Raw genomic sequence first — 17,718 nt, forward strand, 5'->3', positions numbered from 1 at the left:
TGAGAAGCATCAAGAAAGAAAGGACAACTGGTTACGCTAGCACTGATATGGATAAAAGAGGTGATATCTCAAATGTATTACAATTAGGGGTATTTTAGTAAATTTACCTGTTACCATACCGTACCATACCATCAAACCAAACAAAAAATCTATTATTAAACCGCAGTGAACGATACAGTCCATCCAAACATGGTACTGTACCATACCATACTATACCATACCATATATTATGAAACCATGGCAAACCACCATCCAAACAGGCTGTTATAGGTCATAAGTTCAATCTGTGAAATCAACCATGATGCTTGCTAAGTGTAGATTGCCTGCATAGACTTCATGAACATGGGATACCTCATGTGCCGGGCTGCCTTTTTTTTTTGGCCTTGTGTCACTTGAGAAATGTGCATCAGGAAGTGTATTCAATTAAGCATCAAGAAACTTGGTCAAATTGTACTTAGCTTGAAAATGATTGTCAAACAGCAGAAATTTTGAAGTTGAGAATAGTACAAGCATTATGTCCTAGTTTTGAACATCAAGATTTCTGTATCTAACAATCTCGACGCCCAAGTAGTCAACAGGCCCTTCGACGGCCACATGAGGCTTTCCAACTTGAACGCGAACAGCAGATACCTGGGGATACTTGGTGAGGGTTGTCGATGCAATGAGTTGAGCCACAGATTCTAGCAGGTCTTTAGGTGGCCCCTCCATAACCTCTTTCACTATTCTGCCAATCCACAGATAGAAAGATAGCATTAATAAATGATCAAGCGAAAATAAGCATACGAACCTAGCTAGATAATTGATTCGCGAAATGTTTACTCTTAAAAGACTGCTAAGACGAGAAAAGCAAACACTGTCCAGGCGATTTCAGTTAGCGTCAATAGGCAAAATACCTTATTCAGCGTTCGGGTGTTTCTCATTACCACGCGCTGTTAAGAGATTTCGGTTGAGTAATCAGGAATTCAGGATCCAGCAAGGAATACAAAAAGTTTCATTTTCAAATGGATCTTTTGTGGGTGATACTCAATAGCATCATTGCCATCCATATTCAAAATAACTTGCAGAAGCTCCAAAAGGTCGAAGGTAGTCAAGAATGGAAACTATAGCATCACCTAACTTCGCTTGGTGCCTTGTCATCAAGATCAACCATAGTAAACAAACGAAAACACTCCATTATGATATGTAACTATAACTGACAACTTCACAAAATTCCTTAAAAGGAAGGAAGTAACGCTTCAAAAGGTGGGGTATAATAAAAACACGAAAGTTTTGTTTTCATCTTTTTCCTCCCTAAGAGAAGAACTAATTGTCCATGTGTGGCCGCTCCAATAGAAACCAAAGAGGGATGTGAAACGAAACATGTAAAAACTCAAACCAGTTGTAGCATCTGCAAGGCGCTTCATATAGCCGTATTAGCGTCTACTCAACGTGACCCTTCACAATCACAAGGCCTAGTTGAAAAACAGTTTTATGAATTGTACCCAAGTAAATCACGAAATTTCTTTATGTTATTAGCAGGATAAGATTCCAATCTTGTTCCTAGTTCTCAACATAGAAATTAACGGCACTTTCTACTTACATCATTTACATTTGACAAAGTAAGAGATTGTATTGGCTCGAAGAGACCTGCAGTAGGCTGTCACAAAGAGACAATACTACGTCTTAACAAATACTGCACTCTGTTAATTATTTTCTCTTTCCATTAGCGGATAAACATGATGCAAAAGCAAATATAATCACCCCACAGAATTCCACATTACACTTTCATTACCTATCTTCATTAGTTCAAAACCATGGTGTCCGGACCAGCTTGCACTAACCTCAACTAATTGCACATGGTACCTGCTACCTCTCACCAGCACAGTTAGGGCACGCCCTTGGGTGCAAAGTGAACTCCCTTTAGATAAATAATAATAAGGCAATAGTCCAATTTTTCCTTAAAAGTAGAGGATTATGAGAGCTTCTTGCAGTAGCTTCAAAATTCCCTTGTAAGAAAGAATATCCAAGAAGCTTCATAGCATCAAGAATCTGCTTCAGTGTGCTCTCGAAGATGTTTCAAATGAGTCAAGTTCTTACTACAAGAACTTATAAAATCGTTAGTCCTTTTACAGCTGTATATATCCCAATAAAATCGTTAGTCCTTTTACAGCTGTATATATCCCAAAATTTTGAGGTCTTATCCGTGCTGTTTTGTTTTGTTCATCACTTTCAGTTTAGCTTTGGTGAAACTGCTCAATCCTCATATATTTTCTATCTGGTGAAAAGGTATTTAAACTGACCTCTCCGACTCTTAGCAATAGAACCTTGTTACTTAAATGTTCAAGATATTCCATTTACTAACATATGAAATCAAAGATCTTTATGTTCGTTCATCTCAACCCCCAAAAATGCAAAATAAACAAACTCGAAAGCATCACTCACTCACCGGTATATATCAGTATAATTTAGAGTATCTGACAAGCAGTCAGATTCACCAGCAGCTCGAAGATCCATCCAAGCATCAACATCTACCAGGAGCTTCTGACCAAGCTTCTTTTCTTCTTGTTTCACCCCATGGTATCCATGAAACTTTAAACCCCTCAACACAAGCTTGTCTCCTTTTGGTATGTCCATGTGACCTGTTACTGAATCCTCTGAAATATTGCAAAATGAGGCAGGTCAAGCAACTTCCAACAACTTTGGCTTAACATCTAATGAGAGAATGAACCTTGGGTTTCACCCAACTTCAAAAGTTAGCTCATGAGGTGTGAATTACTTAATCTATATATGGAGACAAATGATTTACATCCCAACGAATGCGGGAAATCAGCAGCCCCTCACACGCCCAGGACTGAATATCAAGAGCATGGACAATATAAGATAGGAGCCTAACATGACTCAGATACCATGATACTAGAACGGGCATGGGTTCTAACTCAAACCTTAAAGGTAGCTCATGAGATACGTATTACCCAAGACCATATAACGAGGCAAGTAATCCACATCCCTACCAATGTGATAACTCAATAACATCTCAGTTTAGTGATATTTCCTTTTGAAGTAACGCAACTTGTGAAAGCATTGAAATTTTATTTCACTTCCTATCAAATCGAAGAATAGTATGCAGTGAAGTTGAAATACATGAAGTCTTGCAATAATTAGGGCCCTCCTGAGATACAACTAGTTATTTCCACCAATAGTATAACATACTAAATGTAATCCGACGTGCGGAGTCTAGGCAAGGTAAAGTGTACGCAAACTTTACCTAGATAGAGAAGTTATTTCTGATAGACCCTTGGCTCACTGTAAATAGTACAACACCAACAACAATAACGATAACGTACCCAGTGTAATCTCATGGGTGGAGTATGGAGAGGGTAGAGTGTATGCAGACCTTACCTCTATCTTGAGAGGTAGAGAGGTTGTTTCCGATAGACCCTTGGCTCAAGGAATCTCTAGCAATAGTACATTCTTGAAAAAATCATAACTTTTGCTTGGTCCTTAAACCTTAATCAGTACATCCGACAGAAAATTCCTTTTGCTGCTCTACATTAAATTCTTATACAGCCATAAGACTACCTGTTTATTTAATTTTCTTAATGATCGTGGTATTCGGGCCAACTTTCATCACCTCCCAATTCCACGAATAGTTGTCACCTCTCACCAGCAAACGGTTTAAGGTAACTCTATCCACCATATTTAGAACAGATGGGAAGAAATCACTTAATATTTTTTAGTCATAAACTATCATGATCTTAAGTTGATGGTTTTTCAATATATCATATAGTTAGCGGGGTTCGAAGTCGAGTAGAGTGTAGGAGCTTTCTTTCGGTTCATTTAATAAACCAATGGTTGAGATGGTAGATTAGTTAATGAACGCCAAAGGTCAAGATGCAGCCACTGATAGAAACTAGGGTGCAAAAGAGACAACAACAACAACAACAAACCCAGTGTATTCCCACTTAGTGGGGTCTGGGGGAGGTAAGATGTACGCAGTCCATACCTCTACCTCTGATGAAGTAGAAAGGCTGTTTCCGAAAGACCCCCGGCTCAAGTCACGAGATATCACACAAACACATAGTACAGCACAGCAGCAGATGACATAACATAGATACGGCACCCATAGGGAATATAAAACAGAGTAAAGCAGGATTGCAGGAATATAAAGCAGAGGAAAGCACCCAGATTCGTAATAAACATGGAACACGGAACACGTAAGCTTAAATGAAAATGGCCAAATTTTGAGAGTTGGGCATTTCACTCTTGCAAATCATGTAGAACAACCACTGAAATTAGTAATTTGATATCACAAACACAGTATTTTGATTGAAATATCAAATACAAATTTTGGATGAAATTCAAATGGAAACTTAGATTTTTTCAGAGATGACCGATTGGAATCATTTCTAGAACGTGCCAGCACACCAATCGTTTGGATCAAAGGATGAGAATGGGATTTGAGAGCACGTGTGTGCACATGAAGTTAAGGATATGGGCATATAGTGAAGCTAATAAACTTTGACCTTTCTAATAAGAATGGTCCACATTCTTCTGCTTAAACTCAATTAGTAGTTCTACTTTCCCTCCCATCATTGCAGGGCCTTAATCTTTATAATAGTTGATGAATTAGAGTAATTCATGAATATTCTACAAACCATTAATATCAAAGAGGTAAAGGGACTTCCTAGGCTAACTACCCTTGATCTTTCAGACCAAAAAATTGAAGGGCAAATATCCGATTGGGTTTGGCCAGATAGATCTAATCTTTCTCACAATCTATTTGAGTCTCTAGAAGAACCTTACCATATATATACTGATCATAGTGGCATCTACACTATCATTCTGATAGATCTCCAAACAGTGGATAGACAAGTACTTTAGGTATCAAAGACGTATAACACAAACTGCATCATTGACAGCTACGGGTATCAAAAGCAATGGTACCCCGCAATTAATAAGAATACAAGTTGCTGAATCATGCAATACTAATGTAGCTGATAGCTTCTGGAAATATAGAAGAAAAATTGATATTGTTGACCATTTTCACCTAAAAAGATCGCACCAACACTTTGTAACAAGCCAACAATGCAAGTAGCTCAGTGCAATTGGCTTTCCAGTACATAAGCTTTCCCCTTTATACTTCAAGTTCTTTATTTCAAAGAATAGCTCTTCTTGAAGCTTAAGGTATAAAACACTATCAAAGTCCTCAAATTTTTGGACAAATGTAACTCTGTCCTACCTGCTTGTAGGAGTAATGACAAGAATGAACAGTATAAATACTGATTTTGATGGCCAATTTTATACTGATGGAGCAGGATGCAGCCAAATTTTAACCTTTTACCGAACTAATAGAATGCGATGGGGATAGGGTTGAGAAGGGTGCAAAAGAGAGAGATAATGAAATTTTACTGGTTAAAGAAAGTGTAAGGATCTTAAACATTATATTAATCAATAACCAAGTCCGTATGGAGTGGACAAATCTCCAAATACAAATACAACAACAATATTTTTCTTTCTGTCTTTTTCTCTACCAGGTTCTAATCACCTATTTAAACTCAGACATAAGCAGTTACAGCCCTGTAGATAACTAAAAAGGGCAGCCCGGTGCACTAAAGCTACCACCATGTGCGGTGTCTGGGGAAGGGCCCCACCACAAGGGTGTATCGTACGCAGCCTTACCTTGCATTTCTGCTAGAGGCTGTTTCCAAGGCTTGAACCCGTGACCTCGCGGTCACATGGCAGCAACTTTACCAGTTACTCCAAGACTCCCCTTCTATGGCTGTAGATAACTACTATAGATAATTACTGACATCTAGTAATAGATAATTACTGACAACTACTAATAGATAACTACTAACAACTACTAATAGACAACTACTAACAACTACTAATAGACAACTGCTTCTATCCTATCTGAAACTAAGGAACTAAGTTACATTATCTTCATATGTTAAAGCAGTAGTCTTATCAGTGCATTCCCCCTGAAAAATCGCCTTGTCTTCAAGGCGAAGGAGACTGTGTGTTCTCCTCTTGCATTAATTCCAAAGATGCAAACGTTCTAGGTTTGCAACAATGACCTGGGGCAAACTTGTCTCCACAACGATAACATAGGCCTTTTTCTCGGCGAATTTGTTGTTCAGAATTTAGAGGATGAATGTTTGGAAGCGATGATTGTTGAAAAGAGCGTACTGGTTGACGGGATGACTGAAAATTAAAGGATTCTTGAACCATTGGAGAGGAAGTTCCAATTGATGAAGGCCGTGATATAGAAGGCCAATCCGTTACCTTACTGGACTGATTTGTTCCGTGTTTTCCTTCATATTCTAAAGCCAGACCCATTGCCTTATACACAGATCGAGGCTTGTGAATCCTAACGTCCACGCGAAGGTCTTCTTTGAGCCCGCTAAGAAAAACTCCAAGCAGACAGTGTTCTGACCAGTTTTGCACACGGGCTGCCCGTTTTGCAAATTCTTGCCTATACTCAAACACTGATCCAGTCTGTTGGATTCCACATTCATCAGGATTTTGGTCCATAATTTTCTTGCATAACTTGAACCAACTCATCCCAGTAATAGATCGTTCTCTCACTGTTGATCCAAGCAAAAAGATCTAGTGCATCTCCTTCCAAAGACATTGAAGCCACATCAACCTTACAATCATCAAGTGTTTGATAATTTTGAAAATATTTCTCCGCTTTCAGAATCCAACCTCTAGGATTTCCCCCCTCATACTTTGGAAATTCCATCTTTGTGTGAGGACGCCGATAAGTTTCTTGATGTTTCCAAGTGATATCAACCTCACCTTCTTCCGGTGAAACTTCAGATTTTCGTCGTTGATTCTGACTGTTTTGTGTTTTTAATGCAGCCACGTCAGCAGCCAAAGCATCCATGGCTTCCAATTTTGCTGCTATGGTAGTCAGTTGTTGGCTGATCTGATCAGTAGTCGACATGATAGGTTCGCTATGGGAAGCGTTAGCCCGTGTGTTAACCATGACAGATCAATCTGGCTTTGATACCAATGATAGAAACTAGGGTGCAGAAGAGAGAGATAATGAAATTTTACTGGTTAAAGAAAGTACAAGGATCTTAACCACTATATTAACCAATAACCAAGTCCGTATGGAGTGGACAAATCTCCAAATACAAATACAACAACAATATTTTTCTGTCTTTTTCTCTACCAGATTCTCATCTCCTGTTTCAACGCAGACATAAGCAGTTACTGTTGTAGATAACTACTACAGATAATTACTGACAACTACTAATAGATAATTACTGACAACTACTAATAGAGAACTACTAACAACTACTAATAGACAACTGCTTCTATCCTATCTGAAACTACTATCCTATCTGAAACTAAGGAACTAAGTTACATTATCTTCATATGTTAAAGCAGCGGTCTTATCAGCCACATCATCAGGCAGTTAGCACAGTCTAAACCTGTAACGACCCAAAATCGAGCCATGATGACACTTACTGTAACCCTCCAGTAGGTAAGTCAAAACCCAAGCTATATATGGAAAGTAACAGCTAACATAAGTAATAAGGAAGATAAAACGAGACAAAGAGCCAACATGTACAGATACATACATAACAGGTACAACAAATATAGGCCCTACAGAAAAGAAAGGAAGACAAAATAATCAGGATGCCCAACCCTGGACCTGGTGTCACCGCACAAGACCAATACACTCGATCCACTACTGCTAAATCAGCTACGAGAGTAGCTACACGCATAGGCACAGGCAAAGACTCACATGATAAATCCAAATGAGTAGCAAAGTAGGTAGACACATAAGAATATGCAGGCCCCAAATCAAATAACACATAAACTTGTTGATGACAAATGAAATTGTATCTATGATAATGGCATTTAAAGCCTCAGCCTTCGACCTACCCGAAAAAGCATAAAAACGTCCACGTTTGCCCCCGGACTGAGTAACCACACGACCACCGGTACGACCTAGCTGAGACCCATCTCTACCCTGGGGATCACCCCTAGTACCCTGTGCACCACCTCTGGCCGAAGGCAATGGAGCCCGGGGAGCTTGAACCTGCTGCCTGCCCTGTTTGAATCTGGGACACTCTCTAGCAAAATGCCCCAACTCACCACACTCAAAGCACCCTTAGCTGGTCATCGGCTGTAGCGCTTCTTGAACAGGTCTACTAGGCTGTAAATGTTGATGATAATCGCTACCAGAGAAACCCCTACCTTTGGACTGAGAACCACTGAAAGTGCCCTGACGGCGAGGCCTCTTGTCATTGCCTCCATAGGTCTCGCGGGGTATCCCCTCAATAGTACGCACGTGATCAACAACCTGAAGGAAAGTAGATCCCAATGCCACTAAGTGCTCTGTCGCCAAACGAAGTGGTAAAGTCAACCCCCTAACAAATCTCCGAACCCATTCGTGCTCTGTAGGTATAATCTTAGCAGCATGCCTAGCCAACTCATAAAATCTCGTCTCATACTCTGAAACAGACATGGAGCCCTGCTGAAGATCTATGAACTCATCCAACAACTTTTCTCTCATACTGCGGGGCAAATACTTCTCCAAGAAAGCCTCAGAGAACTGCTCCCAAGACATTGGAGGTGACCCGACAGGCCTACACGCGAGATATGCCCTCCACCAATGTTTAGCTGGCCCTTCCATCTGCAATGTAGTGCAATCCACCCCGTGCGACTCCAATAAACCGAGGATATGCAACGTTTCCTGACATCTCATTAAGAACTCATATGCATCCTCTCACGGAGCACCAGAAAAACTTGGAGGGCCCCATCTTATAAACCGACACAGCGACTTCTGCTCCTCAATAGTCATCACTGGTTTGGATGCAATAGGCTGAGCAATAACCGGCACTGGCAACGCCTCTAAATGGGGAGCCGCAGCAGCAGGCTGCGCTCCTAAACCCAGAACACCTTGTGCTGCTGTCGGAGCTGAGGTCTGAGCCTCATCTCTGACCTGAGACCCACTCAAAGTACCGGGCAACGCTCCGCCTTGTGACATACCCTTTAGAAGGTTCATAATCATAACCTTAGTGTCTCGAAGTAATTGTGGGTCCACAAATCCAGCTGGAGCCTGAGCTGGTCCCAAACCCTCTGTCTAAGGCGGTAAATCCTCTACCTCTATCTCTGGATCAAGTGACGGCTCTCTAGTCTGGCCCCTGGCCGGTGCAGTAGCTAGTGCCCGACCTCGACCTTTGGGTTGACCTCTTCCCCGACCCCTAGTTGGGGCCCTAGCTGCAGGCGCAAGAGCCTCGCTCTCACCTGCTGAAGACCTCGTCCTAACAATCTGAGAAAGAGTGAAACAAATGATATTTAGAAGCCAATAGGAGTAAGAACACACGAAAAAGAATTAAACAGGTAGAATTTTCCTAAGAATTCCTTATGGCCTCCCGAAGATAGGATACGAATCGTGCCAATTCGCTGGACTCTACTAGGCACTGGTTCTTGTATCAGTAAGACTGGTGAACCTAAGGCTTTGATACTATGCTACCATGACCCGATATCGAGTTATGATGGCACATACTATAACCCTCTCGTAGGAAAGCCAAAACCCAAGCAATATACAGAAATTAACAAATAACATAAGTAATAAGGAAGCTAAAAGGAGACAAATGGTTCGACATGTATAGATACATACATAACAGGTACAAAATATGAAGATAGAGGCCCTACAAAAAAGGGAAGGAAGACAAAATATATAGGATGCCCAACCCCGGACCAGGTGTCACCGGTACAAGAGCTACTAAGTATAAGAATAGCTACTAATTTGTCCAAAATGTACAACATATAGAACCCTCAGGAGTTGGCCTGGTGGTAATTGGCTTGAGCTTTGGGGTGCTCCCTTTCAAGGCCTCAAGTTCGATACCCACTAGGTGCAAACAATTTCTGAGAGCCATCGGACTGGGTGAAACCCTGAATTACCCGTGGTGCACTTGCGGGAAACTCCTTGCCGAGGGCCTGTGCACCCCCGGGATTAGTCGGGGCTCGAAGAGTCTCGAACACCCGGTGCAAGTCAAAAAAAAAAAAAATGTACAACATATAGACAATAAAATACAAGAAGGAAGTGGGTAAGTCTCTGGAAGCCAAGAGCTCACCGCAGATCCGATCAAAAGGAGCCTCCGAACGAATAGGATCAATGAGGATGACTCGAGCTAGGATCTGCATCAAAAAAAGATGCAGAAATGTAACATCAGTATCAAAACATGAGGTACTCAGTAGGCATCATAAGCCGACGGAGCTCAGAAGGCAATATACAATATAAATGACATGAAAAGAGAACCACACACTGAAAGCGAACCTAGAAATCAAACATAACATGGATAAAGTGAAAATAATAATAATATTACACGCAACATAAGTATAAATAAGAAATGCCCTGCAGTATGTGATGATGCAATGCAGTATGTGGCTAATGCAAAAGATGCCACATGGGAGGATTATCAGTTTCTCAAGGCTAAGTTTCCAGGGTTCGATTCAAATCCTTGAGGTCAAGGATTTTTTCATGTGGGATGGATATTGTCATGATCTTAAGTTGATGGTATTTTCAATAATCATGTAGTTAGTGGGGTTCGAAGTCGAGTATAGTGTAGGAGTTTCTTTCAGGTTCATATAATAAATCAACGCCAAGATGGTATGCAGCCACGTCATCAGGCGGTTAGCACAGTATAAGCCACCTGACCAAAGAGAGAAAAGGCATCGATCAAATTCTTATTTTTCTCACCTCCTTTCTCTCTCCTCTTCTCTTTTGATTCTCTCCTCGTCTTACTCTCATCTTCTACTCCTTCCTAATCTATTTCTCTTCTGCTTCATCCAGGCTATTAGTTCATCAATGGCGGACAGTTAGCTTCATATTAGTTTCGTTTCAGTAGAAGTTGTAACAACAATTCAATTCAGTTGATATAAAACCCAGAAAATTGTCCCAAAATTGCTTGTGTTGATTAATATTGATAAGTTCTACAAGTTAGATATAGGCCAACTTTCACGCATGTCGATTAAAGAATAATTTCAACTTTCCACATGTCATGTGTTAGACCACAAGATTAAAGAAATCACCTAGTATTCTTGGGTCATAAAGACTACCTTTTCTTATGACCACAGTGTTTGGACCAACTTTTGTGCATCTCAGCTAATTTCACGGAAACCTGTCACCTCCCACCAACAACAGATACCAGATAACTCTGTCCACCAACAACAAGGCTAGGACAGACAGAAACAAATCACCTAATGTTTTTATAGTCATAAAGACTCTACCTTTACATGCTTATAAATCAAAATCAATTGAAACCCACTTCAAACCCAAATTTCTCTTGAAATTACAAGGTTTCATAGACCCAAATTATTTAAGAATAAGGACTCCACCGTTTTGTGTTTTTTTGAAAACCTTGGTTCGAGTCAACTTTCTTACACCTCAACTAATTCAGGTATATCTGTCACCTCCCACCAGCAACAGATACGAAGTAACTCTGCCCACCAAAGCTACGACAAATGAGAATGAAATCGTCTAGTGTTTTTAAGTCATAAAGACTACCTTTAAGAATAAATACACTTACCTTTTTTGTATTTCTTTGATAACTGTAATATTTGAGTCGTTTTCATGCACTTCCAATAATTCCACTTAATACATGTTACCTCCCACGAGCAACCTCCCACCAGCAACAAATAACAGATAACAGATACGAGGCAACTCTATCGAATGGATGAAAATGAAATCACCTAGTGTTTTTCAGTCATAAAGACCCTACCTTTACATGCGTATCAATCAAAATCAATTGAAACCCACTTGAACCCCAATTTTTTCATGAAGATTTCAGATATCCAAATTACTTAAAAATAAACAAATTTGCTCAAGAAAGAACAAGTAATAATAAATCATACCCCTCTATTCCAATTTATGTGTCACTCTTCATTTAAAATATTTAAAAGACATGAAAAAATTAAGGTCAAAAATATAAATTTATTTTAATCTCAAAATTCGAAAGATGCCACGTAAATTGAAACGAACAGGGTAACAAAAGGAACAAAGGGAAAAAGCCTTCACACTTACCGGAGCTGAGTTATACTACTAGTGGTTTATGCTCGGAAAAGCCGCCGGAATCTGAATAATTTTAATGGAAATTTTGGGTAAAATATATTTTATGTGTTTTATTAGCACATTTTGTAGCGTTATCTTTTATTATAATAGCATAATTGTAACATACTGTCAAATTACTGTGTGTAAAATATAAAATATATAGAAAGGAAAAAAAACTAAATTTGTTCATTTACTTTTAATTATATTTTGAGTTACACTGAATAATACTCCCTCCATTTCATAATACGTTAATTATTAAATTTTGACACACATGTTAAGAAAAAAATAAACACATAAATTTATCATGTTTTTCCATTTTTACCTTCTTCAAAAAGCAAAGACACATGATACATCACTCTCAATACACATTTAATGGAAGATAAATTTAGAAATAAATTTCAACATTTACCTTGAATTGTGAATCATTCACTTATTTTGAAATACTAAAATTGCTCCAACAATTTACTTATTGTGAAACAGAGGAAGTATTTAATATCTTTAAAAATATTATTTATGCATATATAGTTCATGTTGAAATTTTTTTGACTTTTTTCACGTTTTTACTTCTGCAAACGAATGATACACGTAAAAATTTTGATTTCCCCGCAACTTAGAATAGTAGTAATTTGTTAGCAAATTTGGTTGTTTTTGTCTTTGTCTGTCTTCTTGAAGGTTTAACCTTTGCTGATGTCTATGCAGTACTACTCGTATTCTTGTAGTTCTTGCTTTTGATATTTATGATCGTACGTTGACTGTTGTGTCTCGTTTATCACATTATTTTATTGTCATTATTATTCCTTTCTGGTGGATTCAATACTGCTTTCCTTATTAATCGACATAATTTTCTTCATTGTTTGTTTTTTCTTTTACTTGAATTTACTGCGCTCGAATCGAGAATCTTTCAGAAACAACCTCTGTATCTTTACAAGTTAGTGGTAAGATTTGCACACACTCCATTCTTTCAAACCCCACGTATAAAATTTCACTGAATATATTATCGTTGTTATTGTTATTTTCTACTTTTGATCATGTTTTAATTACCATAGCCTTATACGACATCAAATTATTAAGGTGTAAATCATTTAAAATTGCTCTGTAACCACCAACGCATACAAATTGGACAAATCAAATCCTAAAATGTACGATGGGATCACTTTCATGTCCTGCTTTTAGTACACTGAATTCATACCAAAATGCAAATTGTCCACTAGCTATAGGTCCAGCAAACAAGTGGACTATGCACTTATGATCACCCTATAACAGCACTTTAACTGAATGGGAGTAGTTCATTATGATAAAAGGGGATAGTCGGTCCACAAAGCATTTCGTCTTTGTAGGCTTTGAAGAACGTTTCGTACCTAAGGATAAGGATGTGACGTAGATAACTTATATTAATGGCTACTTTCGTGATCGAACCGATGACCTATAGATTACACATAAACAATTTTTATAGTTGCTCCAAAGCTCCCCTACGTGAGTATATTCATTATGATAAGTAATGGAATTGATCATTGCATGAAAACACACTTTTTCAAGAGTGCTATCTTTTTCTACTTTTATGGTGTTGATAACTTTACCACTCAAGTAACGCATCTTTTTTGAAGAATATATAAGGGCATCAAATTCCACCATTTTTGGCCGTTCATGTCACATTTAACAAAGGTCATAGTATTATTTTGAAAAAATTTGCCTCTATATTCGAACCATATGCCAGAAATATACTTGCCAATGCTACAACTATGCTACACAGAGCCCCTAAAGGCTAAGAGATCATTTGATTCGCAGACTAACTCATCCCGGGAATATGGTCTTGAGATTATAGAATAAATTTATACCATCAAGTGTAATATTTTTTCCAAGCGTAATGCCGAAATATCTCACTTCATCTCACGCACCAAACAAAAACAGCAGAGGAGAAATGAAACTTAGAAAGGTGCTCATTTTTATCATTTTTGTTCAAGCTAGTTTTTACATTTTTTTTTTCCCTCTTACACTTTTGTTGTTTACAAGTAGTTAAGTTAGAGAACGGACATTAGACTATGAACAAGGCTAGATACAAGAGTGCCACCTACCTTGCTCTATACAGAAAGTTACATGAAACTAAAAACTTAAAAGAGACTTTCTAAAGTGCTGCTTGTCTAGAGTAGCTGCAAACAAAGGGCTAGCAATTCAGCGGGGCTGCTGGATGCTGCGGAAGCTGTTCTTCGGGCTCACAATCTTGGCTGGCTTCTCAAAGTACTTGGGTGGCCCAATTGGTGATCGTGGTGAACTCAATGTTCTTATCAATGCATCAGACGGTAAACCTGTTATCAAGGGGCGTAAAGTTTAAAAGGGAATTCATTCATTTAACAATAACAGTAATAAACATTGTAATAAACACCAAAAGTCATCACAGCCTAAGTTGCGCGGACTCTTCACTTTCGATGCCACACCCGTGTCGGATTCTCCAAAAATACAATAGCTTTGGCGAATCCGGCACGCACTCGTTGACATTTTTGAAGAGTCCAAGCAACCTAGATCACAACTAAGATCAGGCATGTAGGAATTTCCCCATCATGTTTCAACTGGCTAAGCTGAGGATCTCCTGGAAACAGTCTATCTATCTCTACGAGATAAGGGTAGGGTCTGCGTACACTCTACCCTCCCCGGGGACTGATGTTGTTTCAACATGCTCATAGAAACCCCAAAACCTGCATGGATCCTTGGCCTTGTAGAGTTTTTAGTGTAAACATCTAATTGACTAATAAAGGGTCCTCAAATTATCTTTATGCTAACTGTAGATAACTATCGTCATGCTAAATGTAATCTGTAGGTAAAGTTATCTTTATGCTAACTGTAGGTAGCTATCGGCGTGTTAACTGAAGGTATTTACGAAAAATGGACAGATTGCGCATACCATATTGTGGCATCACATTGACACCATAAAGAGAAGACTTAATCCCATGTTGCTCATTTTCGGATGATTGGAGGAATTCCTCAAACTGAGCTTCCATGTTCAAGATATCCTCATCGACATTGAGATCAATATTTTCAGGAAGCAAAGCAGCAACATCATTATAAGCACCATATTCCTCTCCCTGATTCTGGCTCATCCAATAGTCATGGAACCATGTTGAAGTTGTCACCAAATTCCACCATTCTGGTGAAAAATCCTCTACCTCGCGCACGAATGAAGGAACAAAGAGGGGCGCATTTGGATTCAATGTTGATCTACCTCCAGAAACTAACGCCATAATGCTTTTCTTCAAATTGCTACCTCAAGTTGTCTGACGAAATAAAAAACACATTATGATATATATATATATATATATAGTACATCAAGTTTGAACACGAATATTAAAGCCATCCACATAGTTTAAATTTAAGTTTCTCCCTGACCTAATTTAACCAAGTTCATGAGCAGAACTTATCAAAAGAAGCAAACTTAACAAGACAGAGACGGAAAATTGACATTCTTGATTAACGTAGGATTTCGTAAACCTGAATTATCTAATACACCAAAATTCACAAAATTGTTGACAAAATCGGACTAAACTATATAAAATTAGTAAATAGCAGCTCTATGAAACAGTAAATGTCACCTTTACTAAGTACCTCATACCAAACTACTGCCTTTTTCTGCTTCAATTTCAACTCTCTACTCCAACCCTAATTCATACAAATCATAAATCTAGCTAATATACTTCCTTTTTAGCCCGTTTCAACAAAAAAAAAAAAAATCGCTTTCCTTCTTTAACAACTCTTTAATTCCTACTTAATCACTCGACAATACTTAAAACCACGCGATTAAAGAATATTTTGGCTCAGTCTATCTATCTTTTATTTAATTTTTACTCTCTTTTTGAAGTCAAAATTCAAAATCAAACAAAAAAATTGAAACAGATGGAGTAATACTGTAATAATAACCTCATTTTCTCGAAAAAAAAAACTCTACGATCCTTAACAGATCTACTCAAACCATAGCTTTAGCTATTCAATCCTCAAAAAGTACACGTTATTGACTCAAATTGACTACAGAAACCAATCTAAAACAAACATCATATATCGCAAATCATTCACAATTTTCAGATATATTCCATCTATCAATCAGCATATATAATTCAAAAAACATCTAGAACACCACAATCTTCACCATTCATCATCAATAACACGCTATTTGACTTAAATTGACTACAGTAATCCATCTAAAACAACACATATCACAATTTTTCATAATTATGTGACACTTTTCGCTTGTCCACTCTTAATTTGAGCGTGAAATCTTCAATTTTTTTATAATAAAATCTTTTTCTTCGACAAAAATAAAAATAGATCAAAAAATTACATTTAAAAATAAACTTATTTAAATCTCGAAATGCGAAAAACGTAGTATATAATAAACAGAATCAAAAAAAATAGAGAATTACCTTTATCGGATTTTTGTTGAGCTGAAGAAATGAACTCGTACACGTATGAATTCTTATCTTCGAGGTGTTGCATTTATAGGCAGGAATACCGAGCCTAGTAGGTTTGGAACCGAACCTGAGGTTGGATAAGAACGAGGCAGCTCACTGATTGACCATCGAGAAGACTTAAAATATACTAATTAAAATATTGCAGATATTCTTTATACACAAATAGATATTTTTTAGTGCCCGTTTTGATGAGTTTATTTTACTCTCTCCATCCCATTTTACTTATCCTAAATTGGGATGGCATAATAATTAAAAAAAATAATAAATAATATGATTAATTTATTAAAGTATCCTTATTAAATAATGTTTATATTTTAATTTAAAGAAAAGATAATTAATTTAAAGGATAAAATATGGAAAGAAAAGTTTGTCTTAATTTGATAAGTAAAATGGGACATCAACTTAGCTAATTTGAAACGGGTAAAATGAGACGAAGGGAGTAAGTGCTTTGAAGTAAAAAATAGTTTTGCTTTGAAGTAAAAAATAGTTTTTAAGTCTTTTGATAGTGTTTGGATAAAATTTAAAAGTGCTTAAAAACAATTTATTTTAAGCTAAAAAGGCACAAATAAATCAAAAGCCAAAAGCTAGAATTTCTAACTTTTGACTTTTGACTTATAAGCCAAAAACAATAAGCTCATCCAAACATACTGTTAGTAGCCAACCGGGAACCTCCTGTGAATAATTTATTTATTTATTTTACTGATTTTTATTATGCTTTATTTAAGTGGAACTTTTTTTGAAAATACTCTCTTAACTTTTATGAGATAAAGGTAAGGTTTACGTATATTTTATTCTTCCTAAATTTCATCATTGAGCTTATATTGGGTAGGTAGTATTAATGAATTCACTATAGATAAGGTCTACGTACATTCTATTCTTCCTAAATTTTATCATTGAGCTTATACTGGATAGGTTGCACTGTTAGATTCACTATAGATAATATTTATAGGGTTGTTTGACGTGAAGTATAAAGGATAAATAGTACAACAACAAGCCCACTGTATTCCCACATGGTAGAGTTTGGGGAGAGTAAAATATACGCAGTTCATACTACTACCTTCGAAAAAGTAGAAAGATTGTTTTCGATACACCCCCGATTCAAAACAAAAACTAGTAAACAAATTCGTAATAAGGGATAAATAGTCTCCGAATAAAGTGAAGGATTATTTTATTTCATATTTGGTGTGTGAAGTATTAGTTAGTACCGAA

At 37.6% G+C, this 17,718-nt stretch overlaps 2 protein-coding genes across 5 annotated transcripts; both read right to left on the reverse strand.

Annotated features, from left to right (window-relative positions):
* Positions 1-402: 402 nt before the first annotated feature.
* Positions 403-12,245, reverse strand: LOC107843858 (dihydroneopterin aldolase 1). Of its 4 annotated transcripts, XM_016688259.2 has the most exons (5): positions 12,029-12,220; positions 10,080-10,143; positions 7,879-9,271; positions 2,426-2,633; positions 403-724 (listed from the first exon to the last, which is right to left on the reverse strand). In XM_016688259.2, exons 4-5 carry the CDS (start codon positions 2,611-2,613, stop codon positions 520-522), a joined length of 393 nt encoding a protein of 130 aa, XP_016543745.2. In that variant the 5' UTR covers positions 2,614-2,633; positions 7,879-9,271; positions 10,080-10,143; positions 12,029-12,220; the 3' UTR covers positions 403-519. The 4 variants fall into 4 exon arrangements, with proteins under 4 accessions (XP_016543745.2, XP_047253379.1, XP_047253380.1 ...); XM_047397423.1 differs by lacking the exon at positions 7,879-9,271 and having other exon boundaries at positions 12,029-12,245; XM_047397424.1 differs by lacking the exons at positions 7,879-9,271; positions 12,029-12,220 and adding an exon at positions 11,535-11,713.
* Positions 12,246-13,974: 1,729 nt separating this feature from the next.
* LOC107843859 (protein EARLY RESPONSIVE TO DEHYDRATION 15) lies at positions 13,975-16,618 on the reverse strand. Its single transcript, XM_016688261.2, has 3 exons — positions 16,462-16,618; positions 14,952-15,321; positions 13,975-14,358 (listed from the first exon to the last, which is right to left on the reverse strand). Exons 2-3 carry the CDS (start codon positions 15,286-15,288, stop codon positions 14,225-14,227), a joined length of 471 nt encoding a protein of 156 aa, XP_016543747.2. The 5' UTR covers positions 15,289-15,321; positions 16,462-16,618; the 3' UTR covers positions 13,975-14,224.
* Between the last annotated feature and the right edge of the window lie 1,100 nt (positions 16,619-17,718).

The sequence above is a fragment of the Capsicum annuum genome, chromosome 10, assembly GCF_002878395.1.
Source record: "Capsicum annuum cultivar UCD-10X-F1 chromosome 10, UCD10Xv1.1, whole genome shotgun sequence".
Lineage (NCBI taxonomy): Eukaryota > Viridiplantae > Streptophyta > Magnoliopsida > Solanales > Solanaceae > Capsicum > Capsicum annuum.